The sequence below is a fragment of the Camellia sinensis genome, chromosome 3 (genome assembly GCF_055761805.1).
Source record: "Camellia sinensis isolate YWXY chromosome 3, ASM5576180v1, whole genome shotgun sequence".
Taxonomy (NCBI): Eukaryota; Viridiplantae; Streptophyta; class Magnoliopsida; order Ericales; family Theaceae; genus Camellia; species Camellia sinensis.
The window spans coordinates 143,918,838-143,938,425 of record NC_138963.1 but is presented as its reverse complement, the minus strand read 5'-3'; the positions used below and the strand labels follow the sequence as shown (position 1 = coordinate 143,938,425).

General features: G+C 34.6%; 1 protein-coding gene across 1 annotated transcript; it reads left to right on the top strand.

Moving 5' to 3' along the window:
• The first annotated feature begins 4,367 nt into the window (after positions 1–4,367).
• Positions 4,368–8,515, top strand: LOC145821887 (protein FAR1-RELATED SEQUENCE 1-like). Its single transcript, XM_082918463.1, has 3 exons — positions 4,368–4,526; positions 7,046–7,624; positions 8,207–8,515. The coding sequence occupies exons 1-3, from the start codon at positions 4,368–4,370 to the stop codon at positions 8,513–8,515; spliced, it is 1,047 nt and encodes a 348-aa protein (XP_082774589.1).
• The last annotated feature ends 11,073 nt before the right edge of the window (positions 8,516–19,588 follow it).

Here is a 19,588-nt window from a genome sequence, read left to right as displayed (position 1 = left end):
GTTTTGTCTGCTTTTCCCCCTTCTGTACTGTTTTACTGTTTGGTATAGACCGTACTGTTTTGTACAGACGGAATGTTTTCTGTACTGTTCTGTAGGTTTGAGCCCCTAGTCGAATGGATGTGATTATTGTACATACTGTTCTGTACTGTTTATGTGCGAATGTATGAAAAGCCTTTTTGCATACAGACTGTCACAGCTCAATGGACACTATTTATTTACTGTATTGGCTTCCGCCAGGCCCTGTACTCTGTTTTACTGTATTTACTGTTAAGCAGGCCTTCGGTAATCTCGGATTACTGGCCGGTTACGGTGCTAAACCCATAGGGCCGGGTTTGGGTCGTGACAGTCACCCCCTCACCCCCTTTGCCATGTGGCAGGGGGTGATTGGTGGAGCAGGAAAAAAAAGAAAAAGAAAAAGAAAAGGTAACCAATGAGAGAGAGAGGGGGTCAAAGGGGGTGGGGAGAAAAGGGGGGATGAATCATTACTCTTTACAAATATATGGAGGTGCAAGTTTATTTATGGTAAGATGTAAATTAAAGATTATAGAGGTGTAAGTCACTTGTACTTCCCAATGTGATGATGATTTTTTTCTACAACTTTTAGTTTCTTCTTTTACAAGGGGTCTTCTTAACAAGTACGGTTAATAAGTATGAGCAGTGTACAAGAAAATGAAAAAAAAAAAATGTTAATCTCAAGACGTTTGTTGTTAAATTCAATACATTTTTTATGAATTTTAAAACACTTTGGGTGTGTTTGATAACGTTTACGTTTTCAGTTTATATTTACAAAAATTTTATAAATTGGTTTTTGTTTATTTTTTGAAAAACATAAACTATAAACGCGTTTGGTAATTGACAAAATGTTTAAAGCATTTTAAAAATATAAAAAAAAGTGAGAAATGACAAGTAGCGGCGGAAGACGATGGTGGAAAGTGGTGACGGTGGGTGGTGGGTAGCTGGTGATGGCGGGTGGTGGGTGGTGACGGGTGGTTCATGATGGCGGGTGGCGGGTGGGTGGGTGGGTGACGATGGCGGGTGGTGGTAGTGGTGGTAGCGGCGGCGGCGGCGGGTGGTGGGTGGTAGTGGCAAGTGGGTGGCGAATAGCGGGTAGTGGTGGCGGGTGGTGGTAGTGGATGGGTGGGTGACAGTGGGGGGCGGTGGGTGGTAGCGAGTAAGTGGTGGTGGTGGGTGGCGGTGGCAGGTGGGTGGCGGATGGCCGGTGGTGGCTGGTGGGTGGTGATGATGGTTGGATGGGTGACGGTAGTGGGTGGTAGCGAGTGGGTGGTGGTGGTGGTAGTGGTGGTGGGTGGCGGCAGGTAGGTGGCAGGTGGTGGTGGTGGTGGTGGGTGGGTGGGTGATGGTGGCGAGTGGTAGGTGGTAGCGAGTGGGTGGTGGCGGTGGCGGTGGCAGGTGGTAGGTGGTGGTGGTGGGTGATGGGTGGTGGTGGTGGTGGCGAGTGGGTGGCAGGTGGCTGGTGGTGGCAGGTAGTGGACGGTGGTGGCAAATGGGTGGTGAGTGGTAGTGGCAAGTAGGTGGCAGGCGATGGTGGCGGGCGGTGGATAGTAGTGGCGGGTGGTGGCGGGGTGGTGGGTGGTGGTGGGTGGTGGTGGCAGGTGGATGGTGAGTGGTGGTGGCAGGTGGTGGTGGCGGGTGGTGGAGGGTGGTGTTGGCGGAAAACGGTGGTGGAAAATGGTGGCGGGTGGTGGTTAGTGTTGGGTTGTAAAAAAAAAAAAACTGAAAGCTCAAAATGGAAACACATTTTTTGTGTTTTCATTTTTTAGCCAAATTTATAAACTGAGACCACGAATTTATAAATCAAAAATTTTACCAAACAAGTGTTTATTTGAGTTTTTAAAATTTTTGTAAATATAAACAAAAAATTAAAAACGTAAGTGTTACCAAACAGCACATTTATAATCTTTTTAGGATTATTTATACAAAAATTCCTTAAACTATTGATAACTAGCATTTTAACCATTTAAATTATAAAAGCGTACAAATAAGTCTCATAAAGTATTGAAAAATATTACTTTAATTCCCTAAACTATAACATTGTATAAATAGACTCCCTAAATTATAAGTTTTTATAATTTGGGGGGTCTATTTATATATTTTTATAATTTAAGGAATAAAATGATACTTCTCAAAAGTTTGTGAAATTTATTTGTACGTTTTTATAATTTAAAGGATCACAATGATATTTTTCAATAATTTAGAAATGCTGATGTAAATAATCCATATTTGTTCTTTTTTTCAATGCTCTTTTCTCACAGTCTGTCCGGTAATATTTTTGTTTTCAATTTTCAATTTATATTTATAAAAATTTTAAAAATTGTCCTATAAATTTGTTTGGTAACATTTTGAGTTTATAAATAAATTTCCTTAAATTAAAAATTAAAGCAAAATCCACAAACTCAAAAAATGTGTTTATATTTATTTATAAATTGATATAAATGTAGAAAGGTAGCGGAAAAACCAAAAAAAAACAAAAGAAGGAAGAGATGGGTATGAGGTTAGGAGTTCAATCCCATGAACTTTATTCAAAAAAAAAAAAACAAAAATAGTGCAGAGAACAAGTTTTTTATTTTATTTTTTTAAAACCGAATGTGTTTACACGTGTTAATAGTTTTTGTTTTTCTAAAACTGAACAAAACTAGTTTACAATTTTTTTTTATAAATATAAATGAAAAATGTAGGTAGTGTTTGGTTTAGTTTTGGAATTGTGATTCTCTTTTTAGAGTTGTGAATTGAGTGTGGAATTATGAGTTGAGGTTTGAGTAATTAAAAATTTATTTGGTTATGAGTTTTGAAAAATGTTTTGACAAAATTTTTTGATTTTTGATTTTTAAATTTTGAAAAGAGCAAAAAATATTTATATTTGTTTTAGATCTTTTTTAAATATAGAAATTAATTTTTTTAGATTTTTTATAATAAGAATTTAACAATTTTATCACTAACTATTTTCAACACTATATAATCAAAAGAGTTTTGAAAAAAATTTTAAATTTTAAAATTAATTTTTGAATCGAGTTTTGAGTAAATTTAAATTGTATATTTGATTATAAATTTTAAAAAGTGATTTAAATAGTTTACCTTCAAAATCATGATTCCAAAAACAAGCCAAATGGAGCCGTAAAAGTTTCCAAATGTCACAACACTCTCTTAATATTAATTACAAAATCAAATTGATCGCAATTGACGTGAATTCGAAAAGGCACATGTTTGTCTCCGGTTTAAAACCAGATTGAAATTTGTTGTTAGACTTTGTAGACTAATTATGGAGATCACATTAATAATTTGAATCGTTCAATATGTAAGACTTATTGAGTAGTTCATTTTTATAAAAAACTATGTTAATTGGATAACAATAACCATTTAATCTAATTAAATTTGTATCAACAGTAATTATAATTTTAAAAATAAATTATTGATATAAATATATTATGATCAAATAATTATAAATATCCAATTAATATAATTTTTTATAATAATAAAGCACATAACAAACTTTATATATTAAATAATTTGAACGATTGATATAAACTCTGAAATAGATTCACAAAAATAGAATAATAAGGGGCGTTTTGGCAAGCACCAACTTTTTTAGTCACATCATCTCTTTATTTTGGGTGCCTCTATTTACACGCCACATTTCATCTCAAGGCACACCATTACTCAATGCACATCTTTAGTAATTTGATAAATAAAAAATTTGCTCAATACACACCATAATCTTTCATCTTTACCCTTCCTCACACACCCCCACTCAGAATCTTCTATCTTTACCCTTACTCACGCACACACCCCACCCACAATCTTCAATCTTTCATTTGCTTAAAAAAAATTATTACATCTTTTTTCTTCTAGTTAATTACATTTTTAACCTTTACACAAATTTCTCAATCCACACAACCCACCTCCACCCGCCTTAACCAGAACCTTAACCGCCACAGCCGCTCGCTTGCTACCCATCCCCGTTATAGCCATTACCAGCTTCGTCCGCACCTCCTCCGCCATTCCTAGCTCCAACGACCCACCATCTGCCATCCCCATCTCCTTCATCACAACTTTAATCCTAAACCCTAACATCTCCTCATTGCCACCACTGCTAAGCCAGCGTTGCCCTTCCAAATCTTCTTCAATCGGCGCCTCTTCTTTGCAAATCCGCGCTTCACTGCTATTCTCTCCCTTATTGCAACTTCTTCCTCCCCCTATTTCTATCCATAGCCCCGTCTTCTTTTTATTCTTTTTCTTTTTCTTCTCTTCAAACCCTAGATCTGGAAACCCAAATCTCTCTCTCTCTCTCTCGCAACTGTAGATCGAATGATGGAGTGGAGGAGCTGAGTCATGCTGTGGAGGGGATCTAGATGACGGGTAGCGGCAGAGGGTGGCCAACGAGGCTGGAGAAGGGTGACGGGGGTGAGGGAGATACGAGTTGCAATGTCAGCAGTGAAGGAAAGGGCAATGCGAGTTGCTGCCATGGCAGGGGCACAAATGGATTGGGGATGGAAACAGAAAAGGGAATGGTATAGGTCGAAGGGTAGCGCACGGTAGAAAGAGGTAGGATGGTTGACAGCAACGGTTGATGGCGGCGGCTACTGCGGGGTAGAGTTAGGATTAGAGTTATGGTTATGGTTAGAAAAGATGAGGATATTTTGGAAATATTTGAAAATTGATTGTATGTATTGAGTGAAAAATAAAAAATCAAAATTAGGTGTGGTGTGCAATGAGTAATTGGTATGTATTATGTAAGGTATATATCATAACCCTTTGTTTTTGTTATCATTTTACATTAGGTTAATATTGTAATAAAAAAAAAAAAAACTAATTAGTGATGTGCCTTGAAATGAAAAGTGGTGTGTAAATAAAGGCACCCATTTATTTTTTACATTAAAAAATTAAAAAAATCACAAATAAATTTAAAAAATAAACTTTTTACTAACTTTTCAAAATACCACTACGCTCTGGGAGGCTCTATTTACACACCACTTTCTCTCTCAAGGCAAACCACTTATAAAGACACAGCAAAAATAATTTGCAAAAATAGATATTTTTCTCATCACACACTACAAATTTATATATTTACCCTTACTCACACACCCACCCACAACAATATACACACAAAGTTCCATCTTTGCCCCTACACAGCCACACACCCCATACCCATGATATTCATCTCCCCTTCCATTCTCTATTCACACTGGTGAACACCATTGCTGAAAACACTCATCAAGATGTCGTCGGTGGTGTTGCTCAACACAGTTCTGAAAAAAAATAAAATAAATTTATAATTGTTCGGCATTACAGAGTTGAATTAAATGAAAAAGTTCGACCGTAGTAATCTGAACAAATTGCACTTGTTCGATTGTAGTATGTTGGACAGATGTAAGTTGTTCGATTGTAATCTGTTGAACAGATGTAATTTGTTCGATTGTAGTCTGTTGAACAGATATAAGTTGTTCGATTGTAGTTTGTTGAACAGATGTAATTTGTTCGATTGTAGTTTGTCGAACAATGATATATCATTCACCTCTGATTAATCGAACAACGATTTACCACTCATAAACGAAAACGAAGACGAAAACAACAAAAAAAAAAAAAACATTTTCATTGCTCCATTGTTCCAAATGAGAATTGTCAGATGCATCCTTCATTGAATCCAATCAAAATCTTCAATAATACTATATTTTTTATTATTTGTTGAAGAGTTTTTGATTTTAGTTTTAGGGTTTTTGGATTCTTGACAGAGAAGATACGTAAGGAACAAGTTTAAAATTGATGATTTATATTATATTGATGATTGTCTTTTATGATAAATACACAAATAGAGTGTATCATAATTTATCTTTTATAGTCATTTTACTTTAAAGTTAAAAAATAAATTAATTAATGTTTTGCTTTGAAAGGGAAATTAGTGTGTAAATAGAATGCCCTTACGCTCTAGTTGGAAACGAAAGAAGGTTATCCCATTCCAAAATGACCCATATTTCTTCAGAATCTACGAATGAGGGCAAAAGGCCACATAGTTCCCTCCACTCTCTCTCTCTCTCAACATTGTAAATTGTGAACCCTTTCTAATAGCGGACGGCGGGGATAGCTAGGATTAACGGCAAGGGTAGTACGGCGAGTAAAACACTCACTCTCTCTCTCTCTCTCTCTCTCTTTCTCTCTACGATTACCCCCAATTTTGTTGCACTGAGCTGATCAAAATACGGAGGTCTGTGTTTTGTATGATTATGAAACTAACCATAATCATATCTGGTTATATCACATGTTGAGGTTAATGTTGTCCATTACTTGGTCGATGTTAATGGTTTTTCACATTTTAAGACCACTCTGAGTTACTCTTTCAGCCAAGAAGGTCAAAAAATGTAATACATAGGAGTAGAGAATTCACAAAAAAATAAAATAAAAATAATTATAATAATAATAAAATATTGAAGAAGAAGTAAAAAGAGATGCTCATTTGTCTGTCTCTAAATAATATACAGGTCAAAAAAGAACAAGAAAAATCAATGGAATAATTCATAGGTTTGCCATAGAGACATCTGAATCTGGAAAGGAATAGCAAGGGACCAAATTATTTGTCAAGTTTGTGTTTGTGTTTGTGTGTAAGAAATTGCTAAGTATAGAAGAGAAGAGGTAAAAAGAGGAGGTTGAGAATGAACAAGAGAGTTTGAGCTATAGTAATGTAAACAAGCAAAACTCAAGGTTAAAATCTAGATTTATAAAGAAACAACAGAAAATCATGTAAAGATGTTGGCCCCAAAATAATTATACTAGGAAAGCCATATTTAGATAGGAGAATAAGTTGAGTTAGTTTGACTGTATGAGAAGGCGAGATGGAATCAAGAAGAGGCAAATTCTATTGTTGTTGATTGTGGAGAATACGGTTACTTATTTTTTAAGTTGAAGTTAAGAAAGAAGATAAAAACATTAAGGTTATGTCCATAATCATATTTGACCTCTTTGATAATCAAACTAACTATGATCATGTCTTTAATAGATACTATCTCTTCTGATTGCTGGAATTATTGTTTTGTAGAAGATTGCAACAATGGAGATTGACTCAAACAATGACAATCCTTCATTAAATCGTGAAGAAGCTGAAGAACCCAAGAGGGGAATGACTTTTAGCTCAAAAGAAGAAGTTTACACATTTTATGCCAAATATGCTGAACGTGTTGGATTTCATATAGCTAATAGAACAAAAAGTACTGGATATGAAGGGGAATTAAAATACTTTGGAATTGAATGTTCTCAAGCAGGGAGGAGGAAAAAAAAATCAGAAGTAAACCCTCTCAAGCCATCCTTGTCCACAAAAATTGGTTGTAAAGCAAAGGTACGAGCAAGTCTACAAAAAGATGGGAGATTTATGTTAACCACAATTATACTTGAACATAATCATGACTTGTTTCCTACTGACTTTCGACATTTTAAAAGTAATAAGAGGCTTCATACTTCTATGAAGAGAAGATTGGAAGTAAATGATCAAGCAGGGATTGGGGTGTCTAGCGATTTTCATTCACTAGTTGATGAAGTTGAGGGATATGAACAATTGACATTTGATGAACGAGATTGCGACGATTACATTAAGAGAGCAAAAAGATTGAGGAGGCTTGGGGTAGGGGGTGCCAATTTAATACAAGATTATTTTTTAAGGATGAAAAAAAAATTCAAACTTCTTTTATGTGATGAACTTTGGTGATGATGGGTACATTAGGAATTTCTTTTGGGCGGATGCAAGGAGTAGGGTGACTTATGAAGCGTTTGGGGATGTTGTCACATTTGACACAACCTATCTTACGAACAAATATGATTTGCCGCTTGCTCTATTTGTAGGAGTTAATCACCACGGGCAATCCATTTTGTTTGGGTGTGGGTTGTTATCTAGTGAGGACACTAATACATATGTTTGGTTGTTCAAATCATGGTTAAGTTGCATGTTAGGGCATCCTCCAAAAGCTATAATAACTGACCAGTGTAGCGCTATGCAAAATGCTATATAGATTGTCTTTCCAGAAGCTCGGCATCGATGGTGCTTATGGCATGTAATGAAGAAACTTCTAGAGAAATTGAGAGGGTATTCTCAATATGAACCCATAAAGTTGGCTTTGCAAAGTGTAGTTTACGACTCTTTCACAAAAGATGAATTTGAGCATAAATGGAAAGTATGATTTCAAAATTCAATCTTTATGATAATGAGTGGCTGAGGGTATTATATGATGAGAGGCATCGATGGGTTCTAGTCTATGTCAAAGACATGTTTTGGGCTAGCATGTCAACCATGGAACAAAGTGAGAGCATGAATGTATTTTTTGATGGATATGTCAATTCAAAGACTACTTTAAAGCAATTTGTTGAACAATGTGACAATGCTTTGACAAGTAAGGTTGAGAAAGAAAAGAAAGCAGGCTTTGAATCTCGACACAAATTGTATGATTGCCTAACTATGTATGGTATCGAGAAGCAATTTCAGGAAGCCTACACCAATGCAAAATTCAAAGAAGTTTAAGGGGAATTTAAGAGACTAATTTATTGTCATCCCTCTTTTGTCAAAGATGATAGATCAATTTGTATATATAATGTGAAGGAAGATGTCATGCTTGGTGAGAAGTGGATGCATGTGGACTTTCTTGTTTACTTTAATTCAACTAAATGTGAAGTCCAATGTACTTGTCATTTGTTTGAGTTTAGGGGCATTATGTGTGCTCACTCACTCTCAGTGCTCATTACAAGACAAATGAACAAGGTTCCAGATAACTACATTCTACCACGATGGAGAAAGGATTTGAATCGGGGGTACAATGACCTGGGGGTTGCTTCCAATACACAGTTTATTGATAGGATGCATAACATATTGGATGAAATTTTAGAAATTGCTTCTGACTGTGGAGAAAAAAGGAAAATTATATTACATGAGTTGGATGAAATAAAGGATAGAGTGTTAAAAGATGATTCAGGTTGCAAGAGTAATGTATCACATTCTACTACTTCCTCAAAAAGTGCGAATGACAGCAATTCCATCGAAGCTTTACAGAGGTATTTCTCTATGCATCTCTATATTCATGTTTATGTATTTTGTCTCAGTCTGTATATTAAAAATATCTGCATATATATCATAAATATGAATTACTATCTGTATATTATAGCTGATTATTCATGTTCGTTTCAGTAATGCCAGATGATGCTAGTCTTCTCATGATCTTACTTGACACAAACCCTTTCTTCTGGAGCACATCAAATGCCATTTCCCTCTCATTTCCTAGATTTCTTTTGTACGTAACTCTATTTTTTTTCTCTCTAGAAACACCCTGATATACCAATTCATGGATTGTCATCTTCAGTGTTCTATGCAGGTTCTGTCTTTCTTGAATTCTGTTACCAGCTCAACCAAGTCGTGGTGATCACCATTGGCTTCAACATCTGTGACTACGTCTATGTGCAGTGCTGAATTAGAGGGCAGAGAGTTTGTTGCTGAAATTGGAGGAGTTTGTGGTTAAAGACCAGCAACTGAACAAAGACAACTTGGTTGATGGGATTGGGTCATCACTGCTATCTGGGTCTTTATCAATGATCCTTTGTTTTATCCTTGATAGTGATTAACGTTGATTTATGTAAAATTATTGTTCAATTTAATTTGGTGAAATAGATATACAGTGGGTGTTCTGTTCAGGGCCACTTCATCCACAGCCTCGAGTGAGTGTTTAATACTTTTTGCATGGTTAAACAAGTATGCTGGCTGAAGTTAGTTGCCTGATTGATCCATGATCCATCAATGTCTACTCATGTTTTGTTGGGAATTAACATATTGTGATATGCTTCCATTTGGATCTTGTGGTGATATCCTGGCACTGCATATATTTTCCTGCCTCTTTTTTTCCTTCCCTAACATGGACTCTAATCATGCAATTATCTATAATTTACCTTGTTTGATTGAGTTCTCTAACTGGCCTGTGGCTGTCAAATTCTACCTTGTCCATCAGAATACGGAGTGAATTACTCATATTTTTTTAATATGAAATATAAGCGTGGGGATGGATTTAGTTAGAACATGTTTTATATACCCCTAATGAATAATTGTCAGTCTCAAGTATGTTATTGCTCTCAACAAATTTCTTATGTGGTGAAGAACAACCACTTATTGTGTTTGTGTATATCAAGTAGCAATCTTTTTCAATCCAAGCCTCTATGTTTGAAAGTTTTGATAGGAAAATTTTCGTATATTGATTTCATGACTGTATTGGGGAAATGTAGCATCTTTATATTGGAAGAGAAAATTTAACCATGGCAACAGCAGCCCCAATGCATATAGCTATGTAAGTAAGATTTGATTGATTCATTTCTCTTTGTATGTGTTATTTTTGTAGATGTTACAACATTGTATTCATTATTGGCTCTGTTACCTCAGATATATTCTCTAATGAAGTTTCTGATATGATGGCAGATACTGTGTTTGCATGGATCCATTGATGGACCTGGATAGTATGTTTTATGCTCTTCTTTCTACAATAACTACAGTTTCTTCTTGATGATGTTTTGCTCTTACATGTTTTCTTCCTCACAGATATGTCGCAATCATGAATGCAATATTCTCCGCTCAATGTCAATGGTATAGCGCGATGTGGACTTCTAGTATTTTTATTCCCCATATTATACACTTCAAATTTTATTTTTAGAAAGTGGATTAGAAACTCAATTGTTTTTATTGTTTTGCTTTTAATTAATATTTATGTTAGTGTCGGTACTGTACTTGGTTTTTGATTGTACTTTATGGGGTTTCTCTTGCCAAGTTCTAGGTACAAAAACTCTTTTAGATGAACACGAAAGCATAGAATTGTCTATAGTTTTCTTTTGTTGTTATCATTGCTACTGTCTGCTTCTGTTCCCACAATTATTCCATTGGGCTCATGAAATACACTCCTATTCATCAATAATGTGTGAAAACAAAGATCTCTGTTCTTTAATTCAGTAACACAGCTTTTAGTGTTACCAGGCCTTAATTTTGTATTTTCTAAATTTATGTTACGAACCTTCTGTTTATTGGTGATTTGATTTGGGAATTTTGATAGGAATTGATGTTAGCCACTGCTATTGGTTGGGATACCAATTTAGTTCAGAAGAGTTGATGCTTTTATACCATACTTTATGTTTAATTTTGAAATGACTTTTCAATGTTCTTCATAATTGTAAAATGATAGTGAAGGATAAAGGGGATTTGGTAATTTAAAATATTTAGCATTATGTCGGACATTAAGAACCTGGTATGGTGTTAAACTAATAAGTTTTCCGTTTAATAGGATTAGTTTGTTTGTTGCCTTCAAGTATTAGGTATATTTGGGGTCATTTTTAAAGCAATTTAATGGGAAAAAAAATACAAAATTCTCTACAATAGTGTTCCAGATGTAAAACAATTAACAGTCTTATTATTACTAAACATTTGCAATAGAAATCTGTATGTCTAAATGCTAAGCATTAAGGCGGAACTTCCCTCTATCATATAGTTGCATCTTCCCAAAATCTTGCAATATATAAGTTTCCATCTAATAATAGGCTACAGAATACGAGCAAATTCTATGGTACAAATTTTTTTTGACTAATGCTATATGCACCAATTAGTGCACTAACTAATATACCAATTGATAATGTAGCAGAATTTAAGATGTTTTTGGTATTTGTAATTTGTATAATGAGTAAGGTTAATAATAATGTCATAACTAGTGTTGGTACACTAGTTAGTATATTAATTGATGCATGTCGCACCACTCAATTTTTTTAGTTATTATTATTGCTCCCCTTTGTAGCTTAATATTAACCTTCAAAATGAATTTCAGTAAACTAAAATTAGGTATTGGTGACCATACCATAGTTGTTCTGAATGCCATGCTATAGCAACAAAAGTGTCTAAAAGTTACTGCTTCTCATCTTTGAAACTTGCATTCTGTAATAGAATTATTCTAGAATTATATGTTCAATATGCAACGTAATAGTCTGTTTCATTGGCGTTACGATGCAGCCAATACTCATTTGTTCCGAAAATAATAACCTATGTAGTAGCTTTTTTTGTTTTTGGTTTTTTTGTTTTGAACAAGAACCTATATGTCAAAGAAATAAGGAACACTTGAGAAGGTTTTTGGGTTTAGGGTTGATGCTCTAATTTTTGTTAGTCATGGGATCTTCTTTCCCCGATTATAATTCTTCTAGTCCTCTTAATTTTGTTAGGGCTTTAAAAAAAAAAAATTATATCCGTTACATTTGAATAAAATATAGGGTAAATTGCAATCACCCCCCTCTTGCAGTTCTTGACAATTACACTAGCCTTTCCTCATTTTTTTTAAAATTATATTGACTTCCCTAGTGACTAATGGCATTAATGGAAGGATTAGTTTAATAATTTTAATATTAGAGAATATTATTTTGGTCATATCTTATATGTTATTTGGTCATGACTAAAAAAAAATTAATTTTGACATTTGTGATAATCAATACCATAAATGTTATTACTTGAATATGATATACATAAAATGGTGTGTACTTTAGAATAATCTATTATTATGACAAAAGTGATGATGAAACAAATTAAAAAATTAAGGGAAAATTACAAAAAAAATTCAAGATTTGACCCTTATAACAAAATAAATTATGAATTCTTAATTTTGTCAATTTAAATCATAATTTTTTTTTAATATTTATTTTCATTTTAAATTATTTACCTATTTTCTTAAGTAAAACGATTAAAAATAGGTAATGTAGTCATAAATTCAATGAGAAATGGTATTTTAGACATTTTATGTATATCTATATTGAGTTTAATAATTAAATTATTTTTTCCATTGATTTTACTTAACAAAAATTGGTGATAGTTTAGATTGAAAACAAATCAAAATATTAAGATTTAAATTGATAAAATTAAAAACTTGGAGTTTATTTTGTTAAATAGTTCAAACTTTGTTTGTTTGTTTATTTGTTTGTTGTTGTTGTTGTTGTAATTGTTCCAAAGATTAATTACATAAATATAAAATAAGTTATTTGGTAATTTTTAATAAATACTTGACGTTATACAGTTTAGTTGTTTTCCAAAAAATAAGATAAAATTGACAAGTCACACTATTTAAACTAATAAAAAGAAAATTGTGACACCACATGTATTTATTTGAGCAATATTAAATAATATTTCTAAATACTCTCTCTCTCTCTCTCACTCTCTCTCTCTCTCACACACACACACATATATAATTTATTACTTTACATACATACAAGGTCTTCTATTTTTCATTTAGCTTCAATGCGGGTAGAACATTTCATTGATCCCTCAACTTTTTCGTGGAGGCTGGATTTGTTAAATGTGTTTTTTCCTGCCCATGTTATCCCTCACATCTTATCAATTCACATCCCACATGAGGCGCTTGAGGATAAACTTGTTTGGAGCCCTTTGAAAAATGGCCAATATTCGGTTAAATCAGGCTACAAGCAGGCCTTAATGCGACAGTTCCCGGACTTTTGTTGGCCTGATCCGAATTGGTCACTCTGGAAAAAATTATGGCAGTTAAAGATCCCTCCCAAATGGACCTTGTTTTTGTGGAAATGTCTACACAATATACTCCCGGTTAAGCACGAACTCAAGAAACGAGGGCTCAATGTTGATCCTCTCTGCTCCCGTTGCGCCGAATCTGAGGAAACTATTGAACATCTATTTTTTGACTGTCCCTTTTCTCGCCGGGTTTGGCGTGGGTCTGTATTAGGCTTAGATTTTGGGGTGGGAATCCCATTATCCTTCTCATCCTGGTTCAAGAATTGGGTGGAACAAATTACAAATGTTGAGATTTTAGTTCACTCCATTGCCTTATTATGGGCCATATGGTTGCAACGTAATTCGGTTGAATTTCGATCTGAAGTTGTGTCCATTGCGCATACATTAGCCACAGCTCGGGAATTGTTACTCACCTTTCTGTCACCATACTCTTATGCTCCTCATAATATGTCATCTGCTACTTCTGTTGCTCTAAGGCCTACTGATACACAAATTGTTCTGCACAATGCTGCCTTTTCTATTGCAGATTTTCCGCAACAACGGATTGTTGTCGATGGGTCTTGGATCTCGGCTACGGACAGAACTGGGTTGGCTTGGGTTTGGCTGGATGCCGATAACCACATGTCAAGCATGAAGCCATTTTGGGGCCCCCTATGCTCTCTCCTCAACAAACAGAGGCTGCTTCGGTTCTCCATGCAATGCGTTGGGCATCCCAGCAAGGTATCCAGTGCCTCCTCTTGCAAACTGATTGCTTGGTTTTGGTACAACTCTTGCATACCTTCAAGCAACATAGTGATTGGCAGCTTCACTCTCTTTTGAATGATATTTTGTTATGCTCTAAAAATTTTGTATATGTTGTCCTAGAAAAAGTAGATAGAGCCGAGGTACACTCTGCTCACTCTCTTGCAACTTCTGTAAGAAAGGCTTCTGATAATTAATGCAATTTCTATGCTGCTTTTGTCCTCAAAAAAAAAAAAAAAGTCATACTATTTTTTTAACCTAAAAAATGATTATTTCTTTTATTCTTAATCAACATATAATCATTTCAAATGCTGTACAAGCCAAACAAGAATCCTTTATGTGCTAATCTAACAACTAATCACTAACTTTTATAAAACAAAAATAAAAATAGAACCGTTAATTAAACTAACGGTCAACTAACAGATTGGAAGAATATGGAAATCAAAAGTAAATTTCAAAGGCAGTCAACGTAATTTTAGAAAAAGAAGAAAAGACCATTATAATTATTAGAAATCTCAAAAGAGGTAAGTGTAATTTATCATAAAATATATGACATATATAATAAACACATAAAAATATAAATTTTGAGCTTGTGCTTTGAGTGTTGTCTTCTATTTTTTGAAGGACTTTTCTCATGTGTGCCTTGCATATGGTATGCAAGGCACTTACACCCTTCCATTTTGCATTTACACATTTATATGTATTGGGTTATATCAAAATATTTGGAAACTTACACATTGGTGACCTGCTAAGCAGGTCACTTTCCAGGTAAATTAATAAAATAATATATTATATGACTAAAGGTGTAAATGGTCACAGGAAAAGTATAAGTTTTCAAGAAAGGCGTAAGGAATTTCAGAAAAGGCGTAACTGATTACTGAAAAGTATAAAGAAAGTATAAATCATTTACACCTTTTATGAACACTTACTCCTTTTGTGTAAGAATTTTTGGCATAAGATTTATACTCTTTGCTTCGAACATACACCTTTTGTGGAAGCCCAAGTTAAAGCTTTTCGGAAGTCACTTATACCTTTTGTGAAAAAATAAATTCATCAAATTTACACCTTTTGCTTCAGCTTATACCTTTTCGTGGAACTGCTTATCTTTTTTTTGAAAAGTTACTCCTTTTGTGAAATAATTTTTCTCATAAGATTTATACTTTCTTTTTCTTCAAACTTACTCCTGTTGTGAAAGAGTATATAACCACAAAAGTATAAGTGTTATGCCAAAAATTCTTACACAAAAGGAGTAACTTTTCAAAATATATATAAGCACTTCCACGAAAAGGTATAAGGTTAAGAAAAAGGTGTAAATTTGATGAATTTTTTTTTCCACAAAAGGTATAAGTGACATCCGAAATAGGTTTAAATTGGCCTTTCACAAAAGGTGTAAGTTCGAAGAAAAAGTATAAATCTCATGCCAACAATTCTTACACAAAAGCAGTAACTTTTCAAAAATGGTGTAAATATTTTCACGAAAAGTATGACGGAGTAACATTTCAAAGCGTTGATAACCAGAAAAGGAGTAACAAGGGGTTCATTTCAAAATGTTCGTAAACACATAAGGAGTAACATATGTTCATCTGAAAGTAGTAAACACAGAAGGAGTAACATTTCGAAGTGTTCATAAACCCAATTGAGACAACCACTGAACAAATCAAAGGGTCGTGACCCCCGCTGACCACCCAAGCGTCGGTGGGCTCCGGTGCTCACAGCCTTCTGAGATCGGCACCTCCACCGCAAATCAAAGGTTTTTTGAAAGATTGGCTATCGATCTTGGTCTCTCTGTGTCGATGTCGGTCTCTCTCTGTCGATCCCTGTTTATCTCGGTCTGTCTCCAGCGATCTTGGTATGTCGGTGTCCATGTGGGTCTCTTCTCTGTCGATCTCTGTCGATTTCGGTCCCTCTGTCGATCAGTGTCCATCTAGGTCTCTATGTCTGTGGATCTCAGTCTATCTCTCTCTCTCTCTATCTCTCTGTCCGTTGCTCTATACTAAAAACGGTATCTATATCTGTCGATAACAGTCTGTCGATCAGTTATACCTTTTGTGGAAAAATAAATTCATCCAATTTACACCTTTTCCCTAAGCTTATACCTTTTTGTGGAAGTGCTTATATTTTTTTGAAAAGTTACTCCTTTTGTGTAAGAATTTTGGCATAAGATTATACCTTTTCTTCGAACTTACACCGTTTGTGGAAGGATAACTTAAAGCTTTTTCGCAAGTCAGTTATACCTTTTGTGAAAAGATAAATTCATTAACTTACACCTTTTGCTTAAGCTTATACCTTTTCGTGGAAGTGGTTATATTTTTTTTGAAAAGTTACTCCTTTTGTGTAAGAATTTTTGGCATAAGATTTATACCTTTTCTTCGAACTTACACCGTTTGTGGAAAGCCAACTTAAACCTTTTTCGGAAGTCACTTATACCTTTTGTGAAAAGATAAATTCATCAAATTTACACCTTATGCTTAAGCTTATACCTTTCCTGGAAGTGCTTATATTGTTTTCGAAAAGTTACTCCTTTTGTGTAAGAATTTTTGGCATAAGATTTATACCTTTTCTCCGAACTTACACCTTTTGTGGATGCCCAACTTAAAGCTTTTTCGCAAGTCAGTTATACCTTTTGTGAAAAAATAAATTCATCAAATTTACACCTTTTGCTTCGGCTTATACCTTTTCGTGAAACTGCTTATATTTTTCTTGAAAGTTACTCCTTTTGTGAAATAATTTTTCTCATAAGATTTATACTTTTTCTTCAAACTTACACCTTCTGTGAAAGAGTATATAAGCACAAAAGTATAAATGTTATGCCAAAAATTCTTACACAAAAGGAGTAACTTTTAAAAAATGGTGTAAGTATTTTCAGTAAAAAGTGTAAGCTTAATCAAAAGGTGCAAAATTAATGATTTTTTTTTCCCCAAAAGGTATAAGTGACTTCCGAAATAGGTTTAAGTTGGGCTTTCACAAAAGGTGTCAGTTCGAAGAAAAAGTCCAAAGTATAAATCTTATGCCAACAATTCTTACACAAAAGGAGTAACTTTTCCAAAATGTTGTAAATATTTTAATGAAGGAGTAACATTTGAAAGCGTTGATAACCAGAAAAGGAGTAAGAAAGGGTTCATTTGAAAATGTTCGTAAACACAGGAGTAACATATGCTCATCTCAAAGTAGTAAACACAAAAGGAGTAACATTTCGAAGTGTTCATAAACCAATTGAGACAACCACTGAACAAATCAAAGGGTTCGTGACCCCCGCTGACCACCCAAGCGCGGTGGGCTCCGGTGCTCACAGCCTTCTAAGATCGGCAACTCCACTTGCACCGACGCCGCAAATCAAAGAATTTTTGAAAGATTGGCTATCGATCTTGGACTCTCTGTGTCGATGTCGGTCTGTCTCTGTCGATCCCTGTTTATCTCGGTCTGTCTCCAGCGATCTTGGTCTGTCGGTGTCCATGTGGGTCTCTTCTCTGTCGATCTCTGTCGATCTCGGTCCCTCTATCGATCAGTGGCCATCTAGGTCTCTATGTCTGTCGATCTCAGTCTATCTCTCTCTCTCTCTCTCTCTCTGTCCGTTGCTCTATATTAAAAATGGTTCTCTTTTACATTGACATACTTGGTTGGATTTGGGGTCGGAGTCGCTATTCCAAGCCCTCACAGACTCGTCTTCTCTGAAACGGAGTTCTACTGGGACAAAGGCCAAGCCCTCCGAAACGCCCTTGTCTCTCACATTGCCATTATCCGAACAAGAAAAATACAGTGTGATTGGATTTTAGGAACTTACAAAAAAAACGGAACTTGGACGTTTTGCGAAGTTACTTACATCTCTTTGTGGCATAGATCTATATGTTTTCTCCGAACTTACACCTTTTCTGAAAGTCCAACTTAAAGCTTTTTTGGAAGTCAGTTATACCATTTGTGAAAAAATAAATTCATCAAATTTACACCTTTTGCTTAAGCTTATACCTTTTCGTGGAAGAGCTTATATTTTTTTGGAAAAGTTACTCCTTTTGTGTAAGATTTTTTGGCATAAGATTTATACCTTTTCTTCGAACTTACACCGTTTGTGGAAGGCCAACTTAAACCCTTTTCGGAAGTCACTTATACCTTTTGTGAAAAGATAAATTCATCAAATTTACACCTTTTGCTTAAGCTTACACCTTTCGTGGAAGTGGTTATATATTTTTCGAAAAGTTACTCCTTTTGTGTAAGAATTTTTGGCATAAGATTTATACATTTTCTTCGAACTTACACCTTTTGTGGAAGCCCAACTTAAAGGTTTTTCGGAATTCAGTTATACCCTTTGTGGAAAAATAAATTCATCAAATTTACACCTTTTGCCTAAGCATATACCTTTTCGTGGAAGTGCTTATATTTTTTTTGAAAAGTTACTCCTTTTGTGTAAGAATTTTTGGCATAAGATTTATACCTTTTCTTCGAACTTACACCGTTTGTGGAAGGCCAACTTAAACCTTTTTCGGAAGTCAATTATACCTTTTCTGAAAAGATAAATTCATCAAATTTACACCTTTTGCTTAAGCTTATACCTTTTCGTGGAAGTGCTTATATTTTTTTTGAAAAGTTACTCCTTTTGTGTAACAATTTTTGGCATAACTTTTATACCTTTTCTTCGAACTTACACCGTTTGTGGAAGGCCAACTTAAAGCTTTGTCGGAAGTCACTTATACCTTTTGTGAAAAGATAAATTCATCAAATTTACACATTTTGACCCTCTCGTGGAAGTGCTTATATTTTTTTTGAAAAGTTACTCCTTTTGTGAAATAATTTTTGTCATAAGATTTAAACTTTTTCTTCAAACTTACACCTCTTGTGAAAGAGTATATAACCACAAAAGTATAAACTTGATGCCACAAATTCTTACACAAAAGGAGTAACTTTTAAAAAAAAATATAAGCACTACCACGAAAAGGAATAAGGTTAAGAAAAAGGTGTAAATTTGATGATTTTTTTTTTCCACAAAAGGTATAAGTGACTTCCGAAATAGGTTTAAGTTGGCCTTTCACAAAAGGTGTAAGTTCGAAGAAAAAGTATAAATCTCATGCCAACAATTCTTACACAAAAACAGTAACTTTTCAAAAATGGTGTAAACATTTTCACGAAAAGTATGAAGGAGTACATTTCAAAGCGTTGATAACCAGAAAAGGAGTAACAAAGGGTTCATTTCAAAATGTTCGTAAACACAGAAGGAGTAACATATGTTCATCTCAGAGTAGTAAACACAGAAGGAGTAACATTTCGAAGTGTTCATAAACCCAATTGAGACAACCACTAAACAAATCAAAGGGTCGTGACCACCGC

Coding starts and splice junctions, on each gene's coding strand:
- LOC145821887 (XM_082918463.1), top strand. CDS start 4,368: ATGACGGGTAGCGGCAGAGGGTGGCCAACGAGGCTGGAGAAGGGTGAC. Junction 4,527..7,045: donor TGGAAACAGAAAAGGGAATG/GTATAGGTCGAA, acceptor ATTGTTTTGTAG/AAGATTGCAACAATGGAGAT. Junction 7,625..8,206: donor AAAGATTGAGGAGGCTTGGG/GTAGGGGGTGCC, acceptor TATGATAATGAG/TGGCTGAGGGTATTATATGA.